Source organism: Gastrolobium bilobum, unplaced genomic scaffold, assembly GCF_033153095.1.
Source record: "Gastrolobium bilobum isolate Gb01-03AN ecotype WA unplaced genomic scaffold, APGP_CSIRO_Gbil_v1 utg1261, whole genome shotgun sequence".
Classification (NCBI taxonomy): domain Eukaryota; kingdom Viridiplantae; phylum Streptophyta; class Magnoliopsida; order Fabales; family Fabaceae; genus Gastrolobium; species Gastrolobium bilobum.
The window spans coordinates 166,287-182,881 of NW_026897380.1; the positions used below are offsets into that span (position 1 = coordinate 166,287).

General features: G+C 31.1%; 1 protein-coding gene across 1 annotated transcript; it reads right to left on the reverse strand.

Moving 5' to 3' along the window:
• Positions 1–7,928: 7,928 nt before the first annotated feature.
• Positions 7,929–13,915, reverse strand: LOC133306464 (beta-galactosidase-like). The gene is made up of 19 exons (XM_061506788.1): positions 13,730–13,915; positions 13,516–13,611; positions 13,262–13,374; positions 13,053–13,119; positions 12,837–12,929; positions 12,341–12,484; positions 11,774–11,862; positions 11,582–11,687; positions 11,377–11,464; positions 11,048–11,166; positions 10,793–10,957; positions 10,406–10,581; positions 10,183–10,292; positions 9,987–10,096; positions 9,774–9,884; positions 9,254–9,364; positions 8,946–9,151; positions 8,729–8,862; positions 7,929–8,307 (listed from the first exon to the last, which is right to left on the reverse strand). Exons 1-18 carry the CDS (start codon positions 13,913–13,915, stop codon positions 8,757–8,759), a joined length of 2,196 nt encoding a protein of 731 aa, XP_061362772.1. The 3' UTR covers positions 7,929–8,307; positions 8,729–8,756.
• Positions 13,916–16,595: the final 2,680 nt, after the last annotated feature.

Genomic DNA, 16,595 nt, shown 5'->3' on the forward strand with positions numbered 1-16,595 from the left:
AATGTAAGTAAATTATTTATATTTATTCTCAAAATAATATTGTTTTGAACTAAAAAATTATAATAAAAAAGATTATTATAACTCTGCAATAAATTATAATTATAAAAATATCTTAATTTTTGTCTCAAAATGACATCGTTTTGAGAAAGGGCGTAGTCTTAGAAGGAGTGTGAGAAGTGGTAAGTGTACTAAAACACTTACCACATTCCCAATCTCCCTAGATAAATTATTTACATTGACTATAGAAAAAGCAAACACATCACCCATGTATAAAATATTTTAAATCTATTATTAGCAATTAGGTATTTAATAATTAAAAAAATATTACTTTATTATTTAAAATCATTAAAATAATAATTTTATTTATTTTATTTAAAATAAATATATGCTTGTTATAGGCCGACCTATATATTTATAGGTCTGGCATATAAAAGACAACCTATTGTCTACTATTTAAATAGGTTTTTTTTTTTAAATCTGATCTTATTCTATTTTATTATATGTAATAAATCGAAAATAGCCTGATTTAAATTGGATCGTAGACTCCTATTAAGCCGTCTGACCCATTTACCTCCTTAATATAACCTATCTTATTTGACTATATGTAATAACATGGTTAATCTTCCCATTGAATTGCATTCTAAATCAATTTGTCCTGACATAATGTTTCTACAGTGAATGTAGATAAGTTATCTATATTTATTTAAAAAATGATATAGTTTTGGGTTTAAAAATTATAATTAGAAATACTATTATAACCCTTAAATAGATTATAATTACAAAAATACCTTGATTTTTGCCCCAAAACGAGTCAAACGATGTCATTTTGGGTTCAATCTAGATAACTTATCTACATTGACTGCAGAAAAAACGAACCTTATATATATATATATATATATATATATATAAGGTTAAGTATTTGTCATTTTTTTATAACAGATAGGGGCTAAGGCCCAAGAAAACAAAAAAACAAAATAAACCACTAAAAAACGGACAATAAAGTATTCAAACTAGCCAGGATCAACATCTATGCAATGAGATGTTGCCTGGAGATCTAAATTAAAAATGGGAATCAGTTCCGCAGGCATGATCCGATAGTACTGGGGACCAAATGAACTCTAGATGGAAGACTTAGCTAGCCAGTCAACACACTCATTTGCTACTCTAGAGATGTGCTTTAGAGCCACTGTCCAATCTTGATCAATAAGAGCTTGTACTCTTGCCACTATGTGTGGTAGACAAGCTGCATTGCTTCTACAAGCAAGCATCGTAATAACTTCTGAAGCGTCTCCTTCTAGCTCAACTTTACGGAACCCCAACTTTCAGGAATTTCTAAGCCTTTTAGAGCTCCCCAGAATTCAGTCATCATCGGAGAGCAGATACCAATATGGTACGAAAAACCTCCCAACCACGAACCATCATCTGTTCTAAAAATACCACCACAGCCTGCCAAGTTGGATGATGTACTAACTGCATCATCTACATTAAGTTTAACCCAATTAGGGGCAGGAGGAATCCAATGAGTATGCAAGGGACTAATGGGAAAATTTGGAACTAATTCCAAAGCTCTACAACTATTCACCTCTGTCTCATAAGCTCTGATAATAAAATCCGGATGATCAGGAAATCTGAAGTTGGCCTCATGAATCAACTTGTTACGCCAACTCCAAAGGAACCAACAAGCTATTAAAAAAATACCTTGCCAATTACCCAAACCCTACGTAGAAGTAAGATTACTTTCCACCCAGCTTTTTGAATCGAAGCTGTAGAATTGTAAGGCACATCTCGGCCAAATCAGCTTATTTCACACCAATTTTGCATGTTTACAGTCTCTAAGAGTGTGTAACAGTGTTTCCACTGTCCCAAGACAAAAAGAGCAATGGATATTTGTCCCATTACAACGACCAGTGATATTAATTTTGTGTCGTTTTAATGAAATTACATCATTTTAGTGTGTTTTTGGCATTTTTTTTTACATTTTTCCTTTTTTATAAAATTTGGGTGGAAAAGTTGAGGAAAGAGAATGCAAAAACATACCTAAACGATGTAGTTTTATTAAAATTGACACAAAGTTATGTCATTTAAAATAACAAATACTTTTCCTATATATATAAATATATAAATAATATATATATATATATATATATATATATATATATAGAGAGAGAGAGAGAGAGAGAGAATATCTCTCAAACAGCTTGAGATATATTTATCTCCGTCTATCACAAAACTACGTCGTTTTATTTATTTATTTCTTTATATTAATTAATTCACCTTTGAATGGCTATGATTTGCTTTTTCTCTCTCTTTATCTATTACCATTGATCCACCTTTGTACGGTTATGATTTAGTAGCCGGAGATAAAGTTATCTCAAGCGGTTTGAGAAATGATAAGCCTATTTATATATAGATATATAGGGAAAAATATTTCTCCGGCAACTTGATATAAGTTTATCTCCGGCCATCCCAAAATTACATCGTTTTGTTTATTTATTTCCCTATATTAATTGATTCACCTTTGAATGGTTATGATTCCCTTTTTTCTCTCTTCCTTTATCACCATTGATCCATCTTTGTACTGTTATGATTTAGTAGCCGGAGATAAAATTATCTCAAGCAGCTTGAGAAACGATGAGCCTATATATATATATATATATATATATATATATATATATATTAAGCAGAGTATTCTTATATTATATAACGACAAAGAATAAAAATGTCATATAACTTATAATTTAAAACAAAATCATTACATAATATTAAATAGGGCAATGTTTTTTTCATGTTGCATGAAAATCATGCCACACACTCATAGAGATTTGTGCATTCATTTTCTTTTCTTTTTCCTTTTTTTTAAGTGTGATATCCATTAAGATTGTGTATATCGTAGGAGACTACTATCTCTTATTGCATCAGAGTCCATTATCCCTAATAAATAATTGCAATAGGAAAGAAAAATGAGGTTTGCAATGAGTTTTTAATCTTTTATGTGGGATAATTTGGTGTCTTTATCGAGCATGTTATTCTTATACTAGTATAAAGAGAATAAGTTTTACACCCAATAGTTTATTTATATATTTGTATCTAACGACTCACATATTTAATAAATCAAAGCATTCAGATATGAATTGGATTAATGACCAAGATTAAGAATATATCTTAAAATAGTGTAAAATAATTCTGATTATATATATTGGGTATAACTTATATTTCACATTCATGACTCTTGTTGACAAGATGCAAAGAAAACCAACGGAGGTACCGCAGAGGCATTGTACTGTTGTGAGCCTGTGGCTAATTTTATTTTTTTTCTTTTCTAGTAGTTTAGGCCTGGATCAATAATAACTATTGTTGCTTAAGGTATCTATGCCTATTTATATTCTCCTTATAACTACAGTGTTGTAACAAGTGTAGTGAGAAGAATATAGTGAATATTACTGAACGTAGCTCTCATTAAGTGAATCAGGATAAATTCGATGTCTCCTTTTTCTTCCATTCTCTCTTTACTATTTTAAGATTGAGTATTTGTTTATGTTTGGTCCCAACAATATATGTGTGTGTGAAAAGACATTTTACAAGACAAAATGACACAAAAGAGTACAATATTCATAGTTATTATACCACCTTTTATATGCTAATATAGATTGACTCATGAAAAACATTTCTAAGAAAAATGCAATGAGATAAAAGTTTGGTAAAGAAAAATAGATCCCCCACAATTAATGCATATAGCTATTAATGGAGCTACAGAAGAAGAGCAATAGTTACAATTTTTCATCATGGATATCTCATAATCTTCTTCCATAATAAATTGTAATAATGTTCATTTAATTAAATTGGTAACGTTCATTTACAATACTATTTCATAATGGATATCTCGTAATCTTCTTCCGTAATAAATTGTAATAATGTTCTTTTAATTGAATTGGTAACGTTCATTTACAATACTCCCCCTGGACGCGCTAAGTTCATGCCTTCTTAAAACCTTGCTAGAAAACTCAATGAGAAGAAATTATTGAAGGAAGGAGAGTACATGATATGCACAATCAAAACATTACAAAAACTATCTCATTAAACACCTTTGGCCAAGAAAAAGCTTTTCTAGAAAGAAAAAAAAAACTTGGCAAACGAAAAAAAGAGCATAGTAATAAATCTTTAGGACTATATCCTTCGTCGATGATCACATAATTAATTCACTCCACCTGGGAAAAGTAATCTGTTAAGTTTACGCATACTTAATCCAAATATAAATTTCTCAAATTTGGAAGTAAATGAGAGATTTACTATTCCATTAATGTGGTAGTTAAGAAATCATAAATGAGGGATAATTTCCTTATTAATGCCAACGGTTACAAAATTCAACTCATCTATAAATTAATATTTTACAAAGGGACATAATATTCTTACACCGATGTAAAAGTTAGAAGTCTTACACTCAATCTTGACCATTTATCCACTTGTATCCAATGGCTCACGTTACTAAAAAATTTGAGCCCTTTAATATAAGTGGGATCAGTGGACAAGATTGAGAGTGTAACTTACACTGGTGTAAAATGATCCTGACCCTTTTACAAATATATATATATATATATATATATATATATATATATATATATATATATATATTGTCAATAATTACAATAATTTTCATGTTATTTGCGAAGATATTGACTTTAATTAACTCATATTATTTTTTATTATTTTAAATGAGTAAATAAACTAACTTAATCAGTATCAACATAGCCCGCAATGGATTGATCATAAATGAACTGGATTGTGGATTCATGGATTGGGTTAGCTAACATTTAAAAAGGCCAATAAAAAGTCAATTCGACCCTGCATGCATAACCTTTGGGCTGAGTAGGGGAAATATTGAGTGCTATCGTGGTATTAAAAAGTTGTACATTTGTATATGGATGGTATACTACTTAGACACTAAAAAAATAGAAGACACATGTATATTATACTCTTATGTCAGCGCCAGAGTAAAGGATTTTTTTTTACTACCGATGATATATTTATTATCCGTATTGGTACGTGACACTGTAAATGAGTTCCGGTTGCAGGCTATCATGATGAACTTTTTTAATTCATTTAAATTATAAAACTTTGTATCGTTTTAGATTAAATGACATTATTTTGGTGTATGACTGATATTTTTTATATTTTTTCTCTTTCATAAAATTAAGAAGAGAGAGAAAGAGAAAGAGAAAGAGTAAGAGAAAGAGAGAAAATGTAAAAAATCATTAATCATGCACAAAAATAATATCGTTTCATTTAAAATGAGATAATATTATGTCATTTAAAATGATAAATATTTTTTTCTAATTTAAAATGGGTGCATTTTTTCTGTTATCACTGCACCATTTTTTCTGAGTAGACACAAAAAAAAGTGTAACCCACGTATTCTTAAAAAAAAAAATCCATCGACATATTTATGTATTGCTGCCAAATTTTTCTTATACAAAAAAAACAAAAGTACATTTCCCATTTAAAATACACTAAAATATCTTAAAGCTTTTGTTTGTATTTTTGTTTTAGTAGGCTCTTGAAACTTTTTTTAAGGATGCCATACGTTACACTAATTTTTCATTTTAAATTTATATTATTTTAATTAATTATAACAACTTGTTTATAATTTTAAATATTATTTTTTTAACATATTTTTAATTTTATCTAAATTCAAAAAGTGCCCTACACTTATTAGTTATTATCTAAAGTTTTGGTCCTATATATGCCATTGCAGTCATTTGAATTTAACAGGTTTTTTTTCTTATTAATATAGGACAAGAGAGTTAGTTAAAAAAGAACAAAATAATTTTTTCTTTTTAAAAAAAAATAGATGCATAACAAATCAGCTGCTATTTTTTATTGAGTAAAGTTTCTTTTGGGTCTTCGACAAATTTTACGGGACCCAATTAATCACTTAGAAAAAAAGTTGACTCGTGATCTCTTAATAACGTTACTAACGTGTAAAGTTAATTCACTGAGTCACATTTCACGTCGGACATAAAATGATGTTCTATTCGGTATTCAGCTTACAACGTCATTGGGGGAGAAATACTACAGATTTCCCTTCTCCTTTCTTGTGAGCAACCTTCTCTGTTCTTCAGCTTTCCATTTGCTTTCTCCGTCGAGATCGCATCCCATTTTTCTCTTTGCGTTGAGAGCGCATCTCCACTTGCAAGGACTTGGATTTGAGGCGCTTGGGTGTAGTACGAGAAGACCTTGATACTTTAATTCGTTATAAGGTAAGTGTTCTAACTATATGTTTATTTCTCAAAAAAATCTGTTGTGTGTCCCTTCTACAATGGTTGTGTAATGTAGATTCAGTGGTCTATGTTGTCTCCCAAATGTGGTCCTTAGTAAAGTTTAGGGTATACAAAAATTAAAAACATTTTCTATGTGGTCCCTATTTGAGCAAAGTCCTTGCAAATTTTAGTGGATTGTCGACCCAAGTGTTGGGTAAATTGATTGCAAAATGAAAAAAATATGTTTGTCTATCTCTTTGCACATTTTAGATTAATTGCATTATGCATGTGGTATTGTAAAATAATTGCATTATTTGTTTTGCATTCATTAATATTAAAGGATGTCAATTATGTATGAGTTACATATGGTTGAATATATAGTGATTGTGTATCGTCATGGGAGGTTGTTATTGAGTTTGGTAGAGTGATGAGTTGCCTGAGATGGATGTTGACTTTGTAAACTTGTGTGACCTTGACACTCTTTTTAAGGGATTTGGGTATGAAAAATGTAGAAGCATGCTGTGGCTAAAGTCCGATGAGCCTGATTTAAAGCAAGGGCTAAAACCTCTTGTAAGGATTGTGATATCAATGCCATGTGTGAAGCTGGCTTAGCTAATGAGAATGAGATACATTTTTATTTTGAAGATTGCATTTCAAATACTCATATTATAGCACCTGCACAAGGGAGGGATGGGTTAGAATGTGGTGTGCAAGTAGGTGAAGATAATGCGGTATTTTCTGCTAAATATGACAATGTAGAGGATAATGGGGTGTCTAGTGATTCATATGACAGTGCAGAGTATAATGAGGTATCTACTAAATATGATACTCTTTTTTATTAATTTGCTGGTTGGATCGGGTCAGATTCTATGCTAAAAATTTGGGTCCATGTCAAATCACACATGTGTCCAAGTTTGGTTGGGTCGAATCTTACCCAGACCGGCCCATACCTGTGAAATGCTTTATTACATTAGGCTGTCTATTACAATTAAAAAAAAAACAAAGGCAGTGAATTAGCTATACAAAAACAGGCTTGTTCGCCTCGAACCTGAAATCCCTTAAGCATTCAGCAAAAAATAAAAAAATAAAAAATAAAAAATAAAAAATCCCTTTGGCATGTAATAATGTTTTGTAATATGATGCAGCATACTAGCAAGTGCCCAACTTATTTTGGTTAAGAGATATTATTCAAAGTCTATTTTCACATATTTTTCTTAGCAGGGAAGGTTGGGTAATGGGTAGTTTGGTTCTTGATCAAGGTCTACTAATTGCTAGATGAAAATTTGATAGGCTTGTTATCCTGACATAATAAGCTTTTGTACCCTTTTCTTGAAATTAAAGATATAATATTCATCATAATCAATCACCGTAGGTACCTTTATAATAAAAATTGTGTATCAATCTCACTCCAATAGAATGATTATGTTACTAGTGAGGATCCCTTTCCTGAATATCTTTAAGATTTTTTTGACGCGTCTATACCTTTCCTTTTAAACAAAAATATAATATTCCACATTCAGAAAAGAAAAATAATAACAAAAATTCATCCAGATGCCACTTAGAAGCAACTTTTATTACTTTCAATTTGTTCTTACATAATATTTCTAATGGAAAAACAAATACATTTATTTCTTGCAGAATGGAACACATTTGGCGTGTCCAACTCTTTTCCTTTTTATAGCAAAGTGTAAGGGCTCAATTTTCATTGCTAAAAGCCCTGTAATGTATGGAGCAATTTTGAGCGGAATAGCTTGACTATGTACAGTACACAGTATCTTTGCATCCAATTTCTTTTATATACATTTTGTTTTTGGCCAGGGGGTGCATGATTAGGCCTTTGCAATTTTTTGGTGTAAACTTGAACTACCAGAAGAGATGGAGCATCAATGTTGAACTTCAAATACTTTTTATATTGAACCTAGTAAGATATGAACCACATTTATTTGGTAAATTGCTGTATCACAGAATCCTAGCTGCATAGGAACTCAACCGAGAGCTTCTTTGCATTTCCTAGAGATGGGTAATAAGGTAAATATTGCTTGCCAATTCAATTCTGCAAAAAGACCAGCAGAAGAAATTGATAATAAGAATGACACAGAGATGCATAACAACATTTTAGAGGATAATCAGAACATAAAGACTGGAAATTTTTCAATGCCAAATGATCTATATCTAGTAATTTCTGCATGTTGCTGCCATAAAAGTTGAGGAAATAGAGAAAACAAGAGATATGATAGAAATAAAGGGTGAGGAAAATATGAATATCATGAATTTTAATAACTAAGATAGATTGGAAAACATAAGAACATCCAGGGACTACAAAGTTACATGAGGCCTTCAAGAAAAACTAGTTAAACTTCTTCCTGAAATTCAGCAGATATCCAAAGGCTTCTAGCTGAGGATTTATTAGGAATATCTTGGAATGAAGCTATTAACAAAGGACAAGACTAAAAGAAATGGAATAGTTGGAATACCCTATTAGAAGCATCATATGAGCACACTTCAAGTTCTTTTGACCAAAGAAATTCCACTAGGATCACCTCCCCATTCTTCCAACACAACCAAGGAGTTCCCACTTGGGTTCAGCCATGAGCGAGGAACATGATACCTGTCCAAAGGAAAAATTAGGCACTCATGATATTCAAGTGTTTACATCATCGCTGTTGTGACATAAGTTGTATAAATTCTTACCATCTCTGAGAAGGTTCTCCACAATTTGTCCTGCATTTTTTATCAGTGTAAGTTCCAGCATAATTACAACCACCACAACTACCATGTGCTATATATCCAGGCCAATGGCGACCAATGCTCTGACCATTTATCCATACTTCACCCTTTCCCATGCTACTCATATCTAGGGCCAATGGATCGTTGCCAGCTGGTGCGTTAAAAGTTGTCTAACAACATTAAAGCATAAAATAACTCAGAATTCATACAGATGCAAGTGATAATCTATAACAGTGATAGAAATGCAACATCTGTACAAAATTTATTCTTACCTTGTACCATGTCAAAGGTTGTTTTCTAGCCAATAATGATCCTTGTGTCCACTCAACAGAGTTACTCCCACTTAAGGTATGAAGGCTCAAGGTTTCACCTTTCAGTCCAACCTGCCCAATAACATACAAATGTGTTAATCATTACTACTGCAACTTTACAAAATAAAAAGTACATAAATAAATAATTCTTTCTGCTTTTTATTCTTTTGGATGATTTTACACTAATCAATGTACATATTCTTCTTTTTCTTAGTGCCTACACTGGCTAATTTCATCCACATTTTCAATCTTCAATTCTTATTTATCCTAGAATGACACAGATGTTTCCTTAGAATTTTTGTTTCATTAGTGATCAAGTTTCAACATATATTAATAATTACTATCTCATTGTCTAGTCTTCACCTCAGTATTTATTAAATTGTTAGTTGAATTAATGTTATTTTTGGGCTATATACACCCATCATTATTATAAAACCTTTCAATGTTGCTAGTAAGCAATGAAATATACTAGATAACAAACCTTGTAAGACCATTTCTGCCGAGACAAGTCTCGTGTCCCCTCATTTAGACCCTTCAGTGTGACTGGGCCTAGCACCCCAGCATTCCATGTTTCAAAGTGCAGACCAACATTCTGGTATTAATTGAACACAAAATAAAATTAAAATCAAGATATTACTTCTCAGCAAGTTATAAATGCTACAGAAAACATTGATATCAGAAAGAGAGAACTAACCGGGAGACCAACGGCAACACTAAGTAAAGAAATCTTGTTATTGCCAACCCTCAGCTTCACATTGCCACTAAATGTTAATTTAGGATTATCCAATCCCCCATACACAGTTCCTGCATACATACAGGAGATGGATATGTAAAACTGGAGTTTGTAATAGAAAAATGCTACTTAAAAGAGGCATGATAATTTTATTCACCTGAAAATTGACCATTAACAAAAACATGCAGAACATCACCAGCTGACATTGCGGTAAGAAGAAGAGATTGCCCATTCTTTATAAAACCTTCATTAGCATTAATGTTGACACTGAACAAGGGATATCAATATTGATCAGATGGAGAGAGGATAGAATAAGTATCAAGAGATTAACATTTTTAATACTTGTCTTTAAGAAGTTTGATAAGTTTAAAGATGCTTACTCTGTCATATACCACAAATAATCTGAAGAATCCCTGGTCACTTTGACCTGCTCCCAAAGTGCATGTGCTGTGATTGAATCAGCTTCACTGGAGGATGCAGGTTCTTCATTGTATGACTGCCAAGCAAATGCACTGTTTACAGGAGTCATCTTTTTCTCCCACCTCTGGGCACCAACCTGCATAAAATTGTTAAATAAATGAATTATGAATATTCACACTACAAAAAATCTTAACATACCATTTCTCCTGAAAACACTATAACTCAAGTTTTTTAAAGATATCACTAACAAATTGATTTCTGTATAAATAATTTCACCATACATTACTTCTATTAAGCAAAAATAAAATTGCAAAACTTATTTAACATAGTCAGCAGTCTTGTGTTACCCTTGCAGTGTTGAAAACTGCAGTTTTGCAGTCAGGAAGAATACTGATAGACCAAGGTGGTAGGTCGTAATGCCCATTTCCAAATGTAACTTTTGAGGAAGATATGGTGTCATAATTTGCAAGAAATGCAGCACAGGCACCAGACTTTGTCTTGTACACATGTACCTAAGATTATATTAACAAAAGGAATCAAATGAATTTTCAAAGTAGGGAATTCTGTTGGTTTTAATCACAAAAACAGCTTAGGGACTTTACCTCAAGGTTTTTTCCAGGCCATGACACTGTGGGGTCCACGGACACTAAAGCCGGCTCACATTGTTTTATTGCTTTATGCAAATCTCTCAAATGCCCCCATTTTGGTTGATTTACAAGTCCTGATATAGATGAACAAGCTTGAGTCAGGCTAATGTGAAAATGTATCTCAGCTTTACCTATGTGATGCCTAAAGTAAAAATGTGCATTTTGCTGTGAAAAAAAAAATTTATTTTTCTCTAGCCAAAAGCTTCCTTATGTTTTCAAGAGCTTTAACTGTGTGTAATTGTCATCATCCAAAGCATGTAAACAATTTAAACTTTACTGCTTACCATATTCATCAATGGGAGCATCATAGTCATAGCTAGTGGCAATGAAGCGGCCGCCAGATGTCCGGCCAAAGTTAGTTCCTCCATGGTACTGGACTCAAAAAATGAGACATTAGATTCAAATCAAAGTTTCTAGAACATGAATTTATATAGCACACAAGTATTCACCATGCCATGGATAAATCATATGTGAAGAGGACCAACATACCATATAGTAGTTAACAAATGAACCACGATTCTGTACAAATCTGGCAACTGAGAATGCCAAGTCTTCTGCAGGTCTATGAGGGTTTGCACCCCCAAAATCAGTATACCTACAGAATTGGAAACATAAAACTAAATATACGAGAAAAAAAAATCAAATATTTTCATCTTACAAGGTAGCATTTGTATGACTTACCAGCCAGTCCAATTCTCAGTCCACATTTTGGGCTTGTAGTTCTTGTTGGGAGAGAAATTCTCACAGTAGAACCCATTGCAGGTGTCAATCTATAGCACAGTCAGTAAATACAGATATGAGAGAGAGAAGGATGCAAGGGAGAAAAATCACTTTGCCTATGAAAAACACACGTTTTTCCCTCATGAAACATTGAATTGAAACCAAAAATTGGCACTTTCTAAAATATTCTTTTTCTTTTGAAATAAAAGTGAAGGAGACAAAAGCACACCAATCACTGCAATTATAGAAATCCTTCCTCCAAATAAAGGAAAATAAAAACGGACAAAAGGGTCAAATGGGCTTGTAAGATATAAGAGAACAGCAAAATATTACCATATGGTTAAAAGCAACAAACAACCTTAGCCCAATCAAAGTAAGCAAAAACACTATTGAAAACCCCACCACCATATATATCCATGGATCACATAAATTTATTGGTTTAAAATAAGAATTTTATGCCAAAAAAAGACAGCAACACACACACACACACACAAACGTTTAGCAAGAGAAAAAGGGAGAATAACTTACAACAGGATCAGGTGCATCTTCTTGCTTGCACATAACCCAAGGAACACCAGTATTTAGACCAACAGCCATTTGAGCAGCCCATTTTGTGTAAGATTTTCCAGGAGCACCAATTTCCCATTCCACCGGTCCATACTCGTTCTCTACCTGTCAATTCAATTAGATAAAACACTAAATTAAGCATCATCATTATTTTAATTGGCTGCATAAACTTTATACTAAAAAAATTACAAAACTGAAATCAATTGTACAAAAAAATATATGGGTTTAACTTTTCTTATGTTGTAGGATTGTAGGAGATAAAAAAAAGTAGAGAAAAGTTAAATGTGGGTCCCATATTTTATATTAAAAAAGAAAAGAAAAATTAATTGGCACGGAAAACGAATTTGTGTAGGAAAATGGGAGTATCTCATGTGGCATGAGAGTATTATTTCCCAAAATATATATTATTTAAATACCATTTTTTTATCACCCAAAAATAAAAATACAAATATTTTACCTGAGACATAATTATTGGACCACCCTGACTTTGAAACAACTTCTCTGACTTCATCAAACTGACAATCTTCCCAGTGAATTTTTGCATTGCCGCCTACACACATCATGACAAAATTGGACTATTGGTTAGAGCATTCATTAAATTACATAATCAATCAATAATAAATGAATTATTAGACTTAAAGATGCTCTATTGCTCCAAATTGAAAAGTCCAACCTTGAAGGGCTCATTGTCTGTTCTGAAAGCAATACCAGGAACATACTTGAGCCACACAGGAAATCCCCTGAATTGCAAAACAGAGAGAAAACAGAGCATGTGACCTTTGAGTGGTTTTGTAAGAATTATTTTTCTTCTCTCACAAGAATTTTTCACTTCATATAACAAAAGCATAAGAAGGTTAAGGTGTACATCATTAAAATCATTACCCAAAATTCCATTCAGCACATACGTAGGGACCAATACGGAGATGAACATAAAGGCCAGCTTGCTGAACCAACTTGATGAACTTAACCAAGTCAAACCTCTCTTCGAAATAATACTGAAATTTTTTCAACATTACATAAAACATGAATATGAGTCTTCTTTTAAACTTTTAACAACAAAGGATGGAAACACCCCCACAAAAATAAATAAAAACTAAGGAATTTATTTATTTATTTTTATTTTAAATTTGCATTACTTTTCCAGGAGAAGGCTCATGTCCATTCCAAAACACATAGGTCTGAATAACATCAAGGCCTCCATCTTTGGCCTTTTGAATTAGGGCTGGCCACATCTGCAATAAGAAATGAATTAACACTTTGGTGCATGCATGAATGAAAAAATAAAATAAAATAATGAAAAAACAAAATTTTGATGAAGCATGTTAGTAAGAGTGGAAGTGGAATGAGTACCTCAGGTGTGCTTCTTGGATAATGGATGGAACCAGAGATCAAAATTCTTCTCTGCCCATTAATCAAAATGGCTTTGTGATCATAACTCACAGAGGCTGTGACAGCACAAACCCATAAAAGTAATAATAATAATAATAACATTGATCTCATTAAACTCTCCATCATTAAAACTCTAGAACCACCCATGACCTGCTATATGTAATTCTTAAAGCAACAATGGTGTCTTTCTTTCCTTCACTCTCCTTTATACATTGGAAACTTAAAAGGATAGAGGGACAAAGAGAAAACAACTTATCTTAGCAACAATGGTGCTTTTTGAGAAATAGATAGGTTCTTTTATTACAAGACTTTGGCAAGGTGAAGTGTTTTGGTTTTGATGGGTGAGTTGAGCTAAATGAATGCGAATGCAACTGCTTTATATAGATTTGGAGACCGAAAGCAAAGAGAAGGGGATGTGGGACCCGTTTTTCTTCAAATTTCAACACTTGTGTTTTTACTTCTCATTTTTTTTTATGTGGGGATCATAACATTCTTCACACGGAACTACTAACTATAAGAAATCTTTAACTTTTGCTTTGGAAAAATGTGGCTTGATTCAGTGGAAATGAATATCTCATGTCCCTTTATTTTAGTAAGATCAAGTGATTTGAGAAATTTATGTTTAACAAATCAACAATGATAAGTTATATAAAAAAAGAAGAAGAAGAAGAAGAAAATAATCATTTTAATTGTCAACTGTTAACTTATTATTGAATAATTAAAATTTTATCTTGAATGATTATGTTAGGATTACATTTAACAAGAAAAATATTTCTGCAAGTTATTGCAGATAAGTTATCTGCATTTATTCTCAAAATGATGTCGTTTTAGGATTGAAATATTAAAAAATTATAATTATAAAAACTATAATAACCTGAAATAAATTAAAATTACAAAAACATCATGATTTCTGCCCAAAATGACGTCGTATTGGGCTTACTGCAGATAACTTATCTGTAATAATTACAGAAAAAGCGAACCCTATATTTAAATATGAATCCACTTTAGTATTTTATATAATTATTCCTACTCAAAATAGGTAATTATAATTAAATTAATAAAGATAAAATGATCAATTCAGTTCAAATCCTCAAATATTATATGAGTGAATTTCAGTATTTACATAATTAAATTTATAAAAAAAATTATAATCAAACCAATTCATTTTAATTTTTTTTTATCTTTCTAGATAAGAATTTTTATTTATAGAAAAAATTAGAAAAAAAAGTGTTACTCAACTAAAATTAATTGATAAGAGTGTCTGTTAAAATAAGTTAGCATGTTTGTTTATACAAAAAATGATTAATTGATATTTATTAGTTTATTTTATTCAGTAATAACTCGGTGATTGGATTTCAGTGGCTTACAGAACGAATTATGAAATAATCTTATTATGAGTACAGTGTCCATTTTAAACAAACAGTTAAAGACTCAAAATATATTAAAATAGTAATTTTTAAAAAAAGAAAAAAGAAAATTAAGTCTGTTAAAAATATTTTAATATTATCTGAAATTTTGGATTGATTACGTCTAATATACGCGAAAAATTTCAGTGGTACCTTTTGAAAAATTTGAAACATAAAAAAAAATATAAAAAAAAGAAAAAAAACAAAGTGAAAAAAATTATCCACATTTCCAGGAACCACTGAAATTTTTCTCCTTTTCTCCTAATATACACATACTCATTTAAGAATTGCTTATTTCATGTTACCTTCCACAACAAACAAGATTACACCAAAACAAATACGTTATTGTAACCGGTTTTGAGTCAAATCGTGGTATTTTAATGTCTACCTAGCAATCCCAATCTGGCTAAAAAAGCTTTGTTTTTTTGTACAGTATTATATACATATTTTTTTGGTAAGCTTGTACAGTATTATATTATTATGGTCAAGTGTTACATCAATTATATAATTATTTAATTAGGTTTTTTTCTTCCAAAAAGCTGATTATTGATCTTTTGAATTGTTGATTAAAGGCGAGTAACCAATCAAAGAATAAAGAAAATTTTAATATGCTAGACAAGTGTTAAATTATTTTTAGAAAAAAAAAAATGTTGAATGAGCTCAAAGCTTTAGTTGAAGAAGCACCAAGTTTACTTTAAATTTATTTTATCTTTTAATCAAAGGTGGAGTTGAATTAATATAAAAAAGATATTTTTATTATAGATTTTTCTGAAAACCTTTTTTTTTCTAATTTATACAACACAAAAATTAATTTATTTCCAAATTTTTTAAATCAAATATACCCTAAATCTCATTTTATACTGCTTTGGTGTTTATCATATCATTCCCTACATTAGGTGTTGGATGATGTCTTCTATGGTAAAAATTGAAGATTTCATTTTTAGCGCAATAAATTGTAATTAAAAAGAAAAGCAAAGAAAAGTACAAAAAAAAAAAAAAAAAAACAGTGATGATGAAATACATATGGAGGGTTTATTTCTCTAATATTTTTTTAAAATAAAAATTGGATTGGCTCTCCAAAGAAAGCCAAGTTGCCGCGTATTCAAGTTCAACAGCCTGTACCATGACGTATTTCTTTAATCATTTCATTCGGATTACTGAACCGGTTCCCCTTCGTATCAATTATCATAACATGCCCCGTTCATAATAATGCTGTGCCGTGAACTCCGCAAACTACTTCTAATTTCGGCAAATTGACGTGAAACAAAGCCCATCCTAAAAAGGTAATGTTTAAAGGGAAAAATATTTCTGCATAGATAAATTATCTGCATTTATTATCAAAACGACATCGTTTTGATATTGAAATCTTAAAAAATTATAAATATAAAGACTATTATAATCCTGAAATAAATTAAAATTAT